This window comes from Megascapheus bottae, chromosome 10 (genome assembly GCF_031878675.1).
Source record: "Megascapheus bottae isolate mThoBot1 chromosome 10, mThoBot2.hap1, whole genome shotgun sequence".
NCBI lineage: Eukaryota > Metazoa > Chordata > Mammalia > Rodentia > Geomyidae > Megascapheus > Megascapheus bottae.
The window spans coordinates 65,679,473-65,691,541 of NC_143518.1; the positions used below are offsets into that span (position 1 = coordinate 65,679,473).

At 60.9% G+C, this 12,069-nt stretch overlaps 1 protein-coding gene across 1 annotated transcript in view; it reads left to right on the forward strand.

The window, feature by feature from the left end:
• The first annotated feature begins 1,516 nt into the window (after window positions 1-1,516).
• Window positions 1,517-12,069, forward strand: part of Itpkb (inositol-trisphosphate 3-kinase B) — a 74,973-nt gene continuing 64,420 nt past the window's right edge. Inside the window, exon 1 of the mRNA XM_090341559.1 lies at window positions 1,517-3,091. Within this exon, the coding sequence (XP_090197685.1) occupies window positions 1,517-3,091 (1,575 nt within the window). The remainder of the gene's footprint in view (window positions 3,092-12,069) is intronic.

Genomic DNA, 12,069 nt, shown 5'->3' on the forward strand with positions numbered 1-12,069 from the left:
GGGGCGCCCCGGGACAGCCCGGCCCCGGGCCCGCCGATCCCCACCCCGGCCTCCGCCCCGGCCCCGCGCCCGCCCGCGGGGCGACCCCGCCCGCCCCTAAATCCGGTCCCCGGCGCGGAGCCTGCACGGCCAGGTGCCTGCGGATTTGCACGTTTGGGCTTCGCAACGCGACGCCCCAGGCCGCTCTGCTCGGCCCCCGCGCTCCGGCCGTGGAGCTCGGCTGGGCCCCGAGCTCGGGCCGTGGCGCTCGGGGCCGTGGAGCTCGGCTGGGCCCCGCGCTCGGGGCCGTGGAGCTCGGCTGGGCTCCGCTCCGCGCCCCGGGTTTGCAGACGCCGCAGCCCGTGGAGCCGGGCGGGCGCGCCCTCCCCGCGGGGGGAGGGGGGAGGGGGGGAGGGAGGAAGGGGGGGGGGCGTCCGCGCGGCGGGGAGCCGACCATGGAAACTTTCTTCAGCGTTTCCCTCCGCGTCCGCCGAGCAGCGGAGTTCAAAAAAAGAAGAAGAAAAGAAAAACTTGTTCCGCTGAGCTCAACCCGGCGGGCTGCGACTTCCTTCCTGCGCTCCTCCCGGCCCCCGCCTCCTCCCTCCCCTCCCCTCCCCTCCCCTCCCCGCCTCCCCACCCAGCTTTTTTTTTTTTCTTACTTAGTGGGAGCCCGGAGCGGCCGGGGCAGAGCCGAGGCGGCGGCGTGCGGGCGCCCGGCCGAGCCCCTGCGTCCCGCTCCGTCCCCGTCCGGCCCCGCCGCCCGCCCCGCTCCCCTCGCGCCCCGGGCGCTCCAGCGCTTTTTTCTCTACTTTTCCGCCGTCCTGTGCTCGGAGCCTGCGCCCGGGAATGTAGCCGGGGACGGGAGCCGAGACCTCGCGGGTAAGCTCGGGCTCGGGCTCCGCCGCCTGCGCCCCCCCCCCCGTCCTCCCCGGCGGAGGAGCTGGGGCGGCGCTCGGCCGCCTTCCGGGCGGGCGTCCGCGGGCGGCGGGGAGCGCGGAGGCCTGGCTGGGCCGCGCGGAGGCTGCCGAGCCGGGGCGGGCACCCGGAGCCCCCGAGCGCGGCCGGGCCTGCGCGGGCGGCCGCGGACGCAGGTGTCCGGGCGTGCACGCCGGCTCGCGGCCCCGGGCGCAGGTGGACAGGTGTGCCCGCCGGCCTGGGCCCGCTGCCCGGGCTGCCGAGCCTCCCCCGGGCGCCCGCGGGCCCACGCGCTCCGCACCCCGGGGTCGGCGCCCGGGTCCAGGCCCGGCTCTCCGGGCTTCGGGGGTGGCGGGGCGCGGAGGGGGCAGCGGGTCCCGGCCGCCCCAGACGGCCGTCTGCCCGGCGCAGCTTCTCGGGGGCCGGGGGGCCGGGCCGGGGTCCTGACGCGTCTGCTTCTCTGTCTCCACAGCGTCCCGCGGTCGTCCATGGAGCTCCGGGCGGGGTCCGCGCCCGCGGCGCCCCCCGCCGGCCCGGGCCGCGCCGCTCCCCGGGCGTCCTGAGCGGGGCCCCGCGGGCGGCGGCGGCGGCGGGGCGGGGCGGGCGCCGCGGCCCCAGTACTATGGCCGTGTGCTGCTGCGCGCTCAGTAGCCTGGTGGTCATGAGCAGCGCGGAGCAGCGCCCGGGCGGCGGCCCCGCGGCCTCGCCGCCGGCCGGGCCCGCGCTCAGCCCCGGCGCCGTCTTCAGCCCCGGGCGGGGCTCCCGGTTCCTCTTCCCGCCCGCCGCGGCGCGGCCGCCCGGGGAGCCCTCGAGCCCCGTGGCCTGGCGCGGCGCCCGGCGCCGGCTGAGCGGCCCCGGCAGCCCGAGCCCGGCCGCACGCCCGCCGGGCAGCCCGCCGTCCCCGGGGCCCGCGCCCGAGGCGGCCCGGGGGAAGCTGCGGGCCCTGCGGCGGGAGCTGCAGCACGTGCGGGTGACCCGCACCGTGGGCCTGTTCGAGGCGCACATCCAGGCGCAGCGCGCGGCGGCCCGGGCGCGCTCGCCCTCCCCGCGCCCCGCGCGCAGCAGCAGCCAGCCCCCGGGCCGCGCGCCCGCCCCCGGCGCCCCCGGCCAGGAGCGCAGGGCCCGGTCCTGGGGGGAGCCCAGCCCCGACAGCCCGGGCGCCGGCCCCGCGGAGGACGAGGAGCCGCCCGGGCCAGCGGTGCCCGCGCGGAGGGAGGGGGGCGCGGCCCCCGCTGCCCGCCCCCGCGGCTCCCCCACGGCCCGGGGAGCCGGGGGCCCCCGGGCGTCCTCCTCGGGCCTGGCTGGAGCCATGGCCGGCCAGGAGGCCGCCGCGGCGCCCACCGGCACCCCTTGGCCGCCCCGTCCCGCCCTGCCCGAGCAGCCTGGCCAGCTTGAGAGGAGGGGGCAGGTGGCAGGCCAGGACGCCAGCCCCGCCCCAGCAGAAGAGCCCCCGGGGGCGCTGGAGAGGGGGACTCTGCATGGTGGCGCGCCAGGCTCCAGAGGACCCCGATCCCCAGAAAGGCCAGAGGGGACAGCTGTGAATGTGCCAAGCCCAGCGCCCTCCCCGGCCCAGACCCGGGCCAGGCCGCCTGGAGACGCGGGCTCTGCCCCTTCTGGGAAGGCCGGAAGCGGAGCCCCGACTCTGGGCTTGCTGGGGGGCAGCCGAGGGGCCCAGCCAGTTCCTGAGGAGGTGGCGGCAGGAATTCCTTCTGGCGGAGTGCTGGAGCCTTTGCCCTGCTGGGAAAACAATGTGAGAGAAGCACAGCGCCTTCCTGGGGACAGAGCGGACCCGCAGCCTCGGAGTTCCAGGGCCTGGCTGGGCGCCACGGAGGACCCCGGCCCGGCCTGGACGTGTAGCACAGGGGCACAGTCTGTGGGGACTTGGGAGAGTCCTGCCCATCACAGCGACCCTGAGGATCCGGACAAGGCGTCCCCGAGAGACAGCTGCAGCGCCCCTGCCATCCCCGCCGTCATCATCACGGACATGGGTGCCCAGGAGGACCCGGGCGTGGAGGAGCCCCAGGGGAGCCCCGGGGGCAGTCTGCCCCTCAGGAAGCTGTCCTCTTCCTCTGCCTCTTCCACGGGCTTCTCTTCCTCCTACGAGGACTCCGAGGATGATATCTCCAGTGACCCCGAACGTACCCTGGACCCCAACACAGCCTTCCTGCACACCCTGGACCAGCAGAAGCCGAGAGTGGTAAGTCTGAAAGGGTTTTTAGAATTCGTGCTGCTGTCGGCAGACCTTGTCTGCTCCTTTTCCCCCCTCCCTCGCTGTTTTTGCTTTCTACTGAGTTGGTTCTGAGGAAGTCACAGCCACCAGCGTTTTTCTCCAGGTGTGTGAGCTGGGGCTAGGAGGGCCTCTGACCATACCCATTGTCGTTTGGGCAATGAGTCTGTCACCCGACTGTTGTTTCCACCTGTGGTTTTAAAGGCACTCCCTCCAGGATACCCCTCTTCGTGGGAATATGGGTGTCACCCAGAGCTTCCTGCTGTGTCCCCACAGTGAGTGAGCAGAGCTGCCGGGTGTCACTTCTGACTGATCAAGTGAAACACTTACGCAGGGATTCATTCGAGCTGCCAAAGATGTCATCACATTAACCTGGCCTTTACTAGTAGGCCAGAACAATGAGTGAGGATTGGGTGACAGGCCTGACACCTGGAGATGTGTTTGTGGTAGGCCGTGGGGGAGCAGCCGCGGGGCCTCGGTAGGGCAGGCCAGGCCAGGACGCCGCGGTATCGTGTGGTAGAGTGACGGAGGTGTAGCTTGATGGATGGATTCTAGTGGAAACCGTGCTGTTAGCTGTGCAGGTTCTTTGGTGACAGTGTTGGACGAAGTGGAGCTGTCTGCAGTGGGCACCTCAAGGTAAGAGAGTGTGCTGGCACAGTGGGTCCCTTTCAGGCGTGTTTTCTCGTGGGTCTGTGGGTCTGGCCTGCTGGGATCTGGTCTGGCCGCGGTGTGAACAGCTGATTCCACGGTGTGGATCGTCGTAGTCTCCTCACCATCTCGTGGGATCTGTTCTTCTCGGAACAGTCAGCCTTTCTCTTGGCAGAGCGTGTGGGGATTCCCTTGCTTCAGGCACGAGGGGTTGAGCTGCCTGGTGGTGGCCTGTGGCAGTGGCCTTGGGACCCAGCCTCCGCGGGCTGACGCCGTCCCCTGGGCCTCAGGAACTTCTTCCGCCATAGCCCACGGCTTTGGGTTTCTGGCCCTCAGCCTTTGCTCTGGGGCTTTGGACTCCGGAGCATGCTTCTCTCCTGCATCAGCTTCAGAAATCAGTCTGTGTTTTGAAAACCAGTCATTTCTTTTCCAGTTGCAGCTGGTGGTCTGGACACAAGGGTGAGTTTGGTGTCAGGACAGAGCCCCAGGCTTCTTGCACCTGCCACCTGTAGAGAGGAAGAGGAAAGGGCCGGCGGCCTGGAGTCCTCCCTGCTACTGTAGAGAGGGAGAGAAAAGGGCTAGAGGCCCGGAGTCCTCCCTGCCACCTGTAGAGAGGGAGAGGAAAGGGCCAGAGGCCCGGAGTCCTCCCTGCCACCTGTAGAGAGGGAGAGGAAAGGGCCAGAGGCCCGGAGTCCTCCCTGCCAGCCAGCAGTTGAGGGCCCGGGGAAGAAAGGCACATACTCCTCTGCTTTTGAAACCCTGAAGTTTGGCCGCATGCCAGGTGGCTTTAACTTGTTCTCCAACTTGTTGCCCTTTCTCGTGGTGGGTTAACAGCTCTTGCTGGCTGGTTATCAGAGCAGTTTGTGTAGCCTGATGCTGGAGACGAGGTCTTGTCTGCAAATGCACTGAAGATGAGATACCTAATGACGGTGATTTTTTTTTTCCCCGTTTGCTAGAGGAGAGATTCCAAGTGGGAAGCTAGAAGGGTAAGTGATGTTTTCAAGTTAGGTAAGAAATTTTGAAGTAGCAATGAGGGTAGCTTGTTGTTTCCCTCCAACATACAAATAGGTTTTTAGATACCTCGAAGTAGAAGGAGGGAACGCTGTCCCTGACCTCCCCCTCTGAAGTGTGTGTGTGTCTGTCTGGGGGTGGTAGCCGGCTGGAGATTATGGGAGGGGGGGCTTTCAAACTGTGGCTGAGTGCTTGCACTGTAAGCAGAGTTGTTGTCCTCCTCCTCCACCTCCTCCCCCCCCTTGTCCTGGGGCTTGAACTCGGGGCCTGGATACTGTCCTTGGGCTTTCTCAAGGTTAGTGCTGTGCCACTTGAGCCACAGCACCACTTCCGGCCTTTTCTGAGTATATGGTACCAAGGAACTGAATCTGGGGCTCTGCGCGTGTGGGGTGAGCACTCTACCATCAGGCTATGCCCTGGCCCCGAGTTTTCTTCTTGAATTCACTGTGGTGCTGGAGTTTACCTGTGATGCCAGAACATGTGTTCTTTGAGCCAAAAAGCACCTCTTTCTCAAGACCCATGCTGTCTCCAGGAGGGCCAGACATTGGTCCCCGGGACCTCGCCCGCCGGGCTTCTCAGTGTTTGGTGGATAAAAGATGAGCCTGGGCGGTCAGCCGCTTCACCCCAAGCTGAGTTCTTCTCTCTGTGGCACTGCAGCTGGGCACTGGACTCCGGCAGAGGCACTGGTGCTCCCAGGAGGCCTGGCAGGGGCGGGCACTCGCCTGTCTCCCGCAGAGGACATGTGGATGCAGTCCACAGACTCAGAGCCCCCAGGGGCCCCGGGGGCCTGTGCACTGCTCTTCCAGAGAATGACGGCGTGACTGTGTGGTCCGGAGGGGACTGTCACACGCCCGCCTACAGTGAGTGGCTTATATTTGGACACGTGGGCGCTGCTCCGTCAGACTCTCTCCTTTTAGCCAAGTCAGACTGGCTCTCGCTTTTCCACGCTCTTCTCTGTTGGTCCGTGTAAGACGGTCTGGGCCCCAGGGGAGAAGTACTATAGCTTGTATTGATTTTCCCAAAATTGTGCTATCAGTTATATGTACACAAACAAAACAAAGCTGAGCCCTGGTGGCTCACACCTGTAACCCTAGCTACTCGGGAGTGTGAGATCAGGAAGATCAAGGTTCAAGGTCAGCCCTGGCAGAAAAGTTTGTGAGACTCCATCTCCAAAATAAGCACCAAAAAAAAAAAATCAGGGCTGGATGCTTGAGGTCAAAGACCTTATCAAAGATGAAAGTATTTGACCACCATAAAATCCACATAAATATTGATTGCCAGTATTGCTTGTCATGCAAATGTTTAGGCTTTGCCAGAGACTGACCAGGCCTTTCGATGTACAAGAAAGCCTGATGAACTAGAGGCTGGATCCAGCCATCCTCAGAACCAACTGAGAATTGCTACTTGCTGCTGAGTGCTCTTCTGATCTTGATGGCACAGTTGGGAAATATCGTGACAGACTAGATTATTTTCATGTCGCTTATTTCATTCCTAGGAGCACTGATAGCATTGCTTTGGCTTGTTTTGTCAGGTGTCAGCTTAGTGAAATGTGACATTTTTCAGGTATTTAATAGAAAGGGTTTATAATCTAGCAGGGAAGTCTTTAGACTTCAAATAGACAAGTAGTTCACAATTAGCTCAGGAATTCCTCTACCTTGCGTTGAAAGGAGCGGGGAGACCTTTGCCTCAGCGGCTATGGGTTTTGCATTCTCATTCCCACAAGATAAAACTGACATTGTGAATCAGGAAGAGTTCACTGCTTACAGGATCGCCACATAAACAGTCCCCTGGGGTGCCAGCTATTTCGTGGAGATTTTACATGACCAGTTGCAAGAGTGTTCCTTGGCCATACACCATGAGGTGACAGAACCAAGAATGAAGCGTCACCTCGGAGGCCTGGGGAAGGCTGCCGTCTTGGTCTCGTGGCTCTGCGTTCGGCCTCATGTGCCCCTGGGTCTCAGGCCTTGTGCAGTTGCACAGAGCTCTGTGCAGTTGCAGGACTAGGGATTCCTGGAAGACTTAGGCTCCAAGAGACATGGATAAAGAACTTACAGCAGAGGTGCCTGTTGTATTTGGGTCTCAAGGGAAAGGCCAAGCACGACCCCTGTGTGTGGAGCCCGTGTGCTGGGCTCAGGTCAAACCCCAAGGCAGGGCGTCAGGCTTCAGATAGTCATTTCACTCCCATTTGTTTGGTGCGTGTCGCAACAATTCTGTGAAGAATGCGTTGTTAGAGAATGGAAGTGTGGCTCAAGTGATAGAGCATCTCCCAGGCAAGTGTGAATCCCCGAGAGCAAGTTCCAGCACCACCAGGAAGGTAAAAAGCTCAGTGTTAGGAATCCATCTCCTCCCTGGGTTGATCTTTACCTGGGTATTCTATTGACTTGATAGCACATAATGGAAACGCATTCAACCAAAGTCAGAGCATTAGCTTGTATTCCTTCAAGGTTTTGCTTCTCTTAGTTCACCCTTCACACTAGCTCTGTGAAGCCTTGTCACTAACCAGGGCTGGGGACACATCTCTGTGGAGCGAGGCCCTGGGTGTGATCTCTAGCCGTCTAAAATAAAGTAGCTTATACATAACAAAAAAGTCAGAGCTCGGGCCGGGAGTGTGGCCTAGTGGTAGAGTGCTTGCCTAGCATGCACGAAGACCCGGGTTCAATTCCTCGGTACCCCACATACATAGCAAAAAGCCAGAAGTGGTGCTGAGGCTCAAGTGGTAGAGCTCTAGCCTTGAGAAAGTCCAAGGACAGTGCTCAGGCCCTGAGCTCAAGCCCAGGACTGGCAAAAAAACCCAAAAAAGTCAGAGCTCAGGCGATGGGGCAGAGTGGACCTCTGCACGTCCCTCCTTGTGTCCTTTCCTAGTGGGGCTGGGAGTGGTTTTTACCTCCCCATCTATGTGGCTGTAGAAAAACAGCCCCCGGAACCTGAACAGTGGTGAGGATCCCTTCCTGGTGCCACTCTCCCATCCTCCTGGTGGCCTTGTGTTTTACTTTGTAATCAGGTTCTGGTGGAAAGGGAAAATGAAATGATAATCACAGTTCTCTCTGATTTGGTGGCCAAGACGAGGACTCACCTGTCCTTGCAGTGATGTGTTATGATGCAGGCCTGGGCCCTCCCCCCCCAGCCCTGGGCCCTCCCCCAACCCTGGGCCCTCCCCCCCAACCCTGGGCCCTCCCCTCCAACCCTGGGCCCTCCCCTCCAACCCTGGGCCCTCCCTCCCAGCCCTGGGCCCTCCTCCCCCAACCCTGGGCCCTCCCCTCCCAGCCCTGGGCCCTCCCCTCCCAATCCTGGGCCCTCCCCCCCAACCCTGGGCCCTCCCCTCCAACCCTGGGCCCTCCCCTCCAACCCTGGCTTTCCTGAATCTGTTGGTCCCGAGCATCCTGGGAGGTTTTACCCTTGGCCCTTGGGCATTGGTGGCGTTTCTTTCATTACCTCTTCTGAGGGGCTGTCTACACAGCCTCCTCCTGCAGGCATCCACTTAGTCATAATGAATAAACCCATTGTACTGTTTTCCAAGAAGAAGCAGTGATACATTTTCTATCACCACACTGAGGGTGTGTTCAGCCTGCAGCGGAGGGAGGGAGGCGGAGAGGGGTTCCCTGCCGCCTGTGCCTGCCTGCCATCTCCCTTATTATTGCGGCAGCCAGAGCTTGGGGCGGGCCCTCCTGGCTGGGGTTACCTGGGCAATTACAAGGGAGGTCGCTGCCCCCAGGCAGTGACCAGCAAGTGTTTTCCAGTGTCAGCCACATTCTTTCCAGGCTCAGCTCAATTTGTTTTGCTCTTCACCATGGCAATTGATGACTAGGTTGTAAACCGTGTAATTGGGCCGATCTCCTGCTAAGGGCCCAGTGGGTAGGGGCTGGTGTTTGTCCACTCCCCTGCTTGGCACACATGTGTAATCGTTTCTTTACAAGTCGGTGATCTCAGGGGTAGAGTTAGTAAGACAGGCCTCCCTCCTTACCGAGGGCCGGGCGCTGGCTGTGGGCAGGAATGGGGCGGGCGGGTCTCCTGTAATCCTTATCACACCTGAATCTGTGAGCAGGAAACTGGAAAGGCTGTGTGTGGGACAGTCAGATAAACAGTTTAGTCTCCTGACAATGTCAAGTGGAAAATCCAATTGCCTGCCAGGAGTCCGAGCACTGGCTAGGAGATTTTGTCAGGGCCACATAATCCCAAAATGCAGATTACTGAGCGGAGGGCTGGGAGATGGGAGGGGAAGCGGCCGAGGCAGGATGGGTGAGGCCACTGAGAGATGCACTCACTGCAGGGGCCTTCCAGTTGACATCTTCGTCTTGATGGGCACCAGCCCTCCTGATCCCTCCCTGCTCCCCGGGCCAAGCCTGCGTCAGTGCCACCAAGCGTCACGCAGGACCCCGTCCCCCTTCTGGGAACTTTAGTGGGTGACCCTAAGGGTCAGTAGTGGTTGTGGACTTGGCAGCTGACCTCTTCGGGCTTGGTGCCCTGGTCTGTGAAGAGGACGCACTTGTAGCCTTCCGGCCTCCTGAGCTCTCTGTTCAGGTTTCCCCGTGGAGCCCGAGCCCCTCCTGCCCGCGTTAGCTTTAATCACAAAAGCAATGTTGTTTGGAAGTTTTCTCAGGAGGAGGCTCGCCTGCACTTCTCTGTGCTGTGCCGGGAATAAGCACAGGCGGCTCACGCTTGTGATGCTAGCTACTTACGAGACTGAGATCTGAGGATTGTGGTTTGAAGCCTGCCTGGGCAGGAAAGTCCAAGAGAGTCTCCAAAGGCGGGACGTGGAACCGTGGCTCCCGGGGTGGGGGTGCTAGCCTTGAACAGACGCGCCAAGGAAGAACATCCAGGCCCTGAGTTCAAGCCCCCACACTGGCACGTGCCTGCCTGCATGTGCACACGCATACACAAGGAAGTAAGTGAATAAAAACATGGAAAAAAAAATTAGAAATAAGCCGCACAAGCTTTCTGCCATGGCAGAGCCAGCTCTGAAGCAGGCATGCCAGCCTGGCACTGCGAACAGCAGGGATAGAGATGGGTAGACGTCCTGGCCTTCTGGCTTCGTGGTCACTGGGAGGTCGCCTCCGCCTGAGCGGTCACTCTGGCCAGCATGCACCGGGCATGCGGCCTCTCAAGAGCACACCAGTGGTGTGAGAGGGACCTGGGGTTTGAAGGATGGTGTTGAGCACTGATTTGCCACTGCCTTGAGCTGGCTTCTCACCTGTGGCCTGGAAAGGGAAAAAACGGATTTCAGCCAAGGCTTCAGTGTTTAACAGTCCACACATCTGTCTTGAGTGCCTCTACTGTAACCTGGCCCTGGGATAGTTCTAGAAACTTCTACGTGTCTTCCCAGGGAGCTGGGTCTCCCTTGCAGTGGCTCTTCATGCAGAGACGTACATGTCACACCCAGTGGCTCCCCAGAGAATGGGCGTTGGTGTGGTGCAAGAAGATGCCGGGGCTGTCACTAGGACAAATTTGTCCCTGCCAACAGACACCTGGAATATTTGTAAAACTCAGGAAGCAGTTGTACGACCACTGCACAAGCACACTCGTCAAATATAGTTAACAAATGGTGAATCCTCACCGGCCATGAAACGCAGAATGCTTCCAAGCTTGCCGGGGAAGCGAGAGTAGAAGAAGAATTGGGGTTGGGCAGCCCGGGTGCAGGCCTGGGGGGTGTGCCACTGCGGTGGGGCTGTGATAAAGGCCTCTGGCGTCGGGAGGTTGGAATGAAAGGGGAGACATTGGATCCCAAGATGGATGCCCAGCAGATGCAGAGTGCAGAGCCTGGGATCTGGAAGTCGCTGTGGTGTGTGGTGGTGTCACTCCTCAGTTTCCTGGCTCCTGCATGCCTGTGCAACACACACACACCCCTCCCTACACCTTCTGTCATCCAGGGCTGAGCCTGCCTGCCTGTCTGCTCCGGAGCTCCGCCTCAGGCTCATTCAGACTTCTCCACTGCCCAGCTTCCAGCACCAGGACAGTGGCCCTCTTGCACCTGCATGACCAGTGTGGTTTGAGCCCCGGGCCTGGGGATAAAGGAGCCACTCTTCATTCCTTCCCACGGCCTTGACCCCCCCCCCTTTTTTTTTTTGCCAGTCCTGGCTGGGGCTTGAACTCAGGGCCTGAACACTGTCCTTAGATACTTTTTGCTCAAGACGAGTACTCTGCCACTTGAGCCACAGCACCACTTCCGGCTTATTCTGTATATGTGGCTCCAGGGAATTGAACCCAGGGCTTTGTGCTAGGCGAGCACTCTACCAGTAGGCCATGCCCGGGCCCCAGGCCTTGACCTTTTGCTAAGCCTTTCTGCCTCGGCACTTTTGCTTTTAGTCTGTCTTTTCCCACGAGGTCTTTGTTTTTTTCCCAGGTCTGGAGGTCTGGCAGAGGTCCTGAGTGGCCGGGGTTACAGGCCTGTGCTGATAGAGCTTTTAAGTGGGTCTCTAACTTGCTTTCTAGTGTCCCACCTGGCCACCCTCAGTGTCGCAGGCGCTGGGTAGTGATGGCACAGGCGGCGGGATTTGTCTCCAAGGAGGCCCTTGCCTGCAGGAAAGACCTCTCTTTGTTACCAAGGCTGTGAGCGTGAAGAACTTTCCGAGCCAGTCCGCTGTCGGCACAGAGTGACAGATTCGGGCCGGGGACCAGCCTCTTTATTCTGGTTTGGAGGTGGAAACTGGACGTGGTCCTCTGGGCACAGAAGCCATGGCCCTTGGTGCTGGGATTACAGATGTGTGCCATCATGCCTGGCACTGTGTCTGTCCTTTAGTTATTTGTAGCTTCTGCAGGGAAATGATTGAGAAGGGACCCGTGTGTGCATGCGTGTGTGCGCGCGTGCGTGTGTGTGTGTGTGTGTGCACGCGTGTGTGTGCACGTGTGTGCGTGCTCGCGTGCATAGGTGTGCACGGGTGTGTTTGCATATGCTTGTGACTTGGTGGTTTTGTCCCTTCCCCTGCCATTTGGCACCTGGTGTCCATGCTGCTTAAGCAGGCCTTCCCGACATTAGAGGCACGAAGACTCAGGACACAGCCCCTGGGCTCCATGGCCCACGTGCCCACTCTGGCAGTGTTACCCCTGCCTGAATGGAGCCCAGCATCAGTCCTTGCTGGAGTCTACCCTGAGGTGACAGGGTGGAAGGAAAGCCCCGTCCAGTAGGCCCAAGCAACCAGCTCAGCACTGAGAACCGAAGCAGCCTAGCCTGGCGTCACCCCAGGTCTGGGTGTGCCATTTGCCACCACGGCCATCTCTTCTGCTGTGCAGGGGTGTGTGAGGTGGCTCTGCTCCCGTGGCTCTGGCGGCGTGTAGAGAGGTGTTGATCCTGGGAG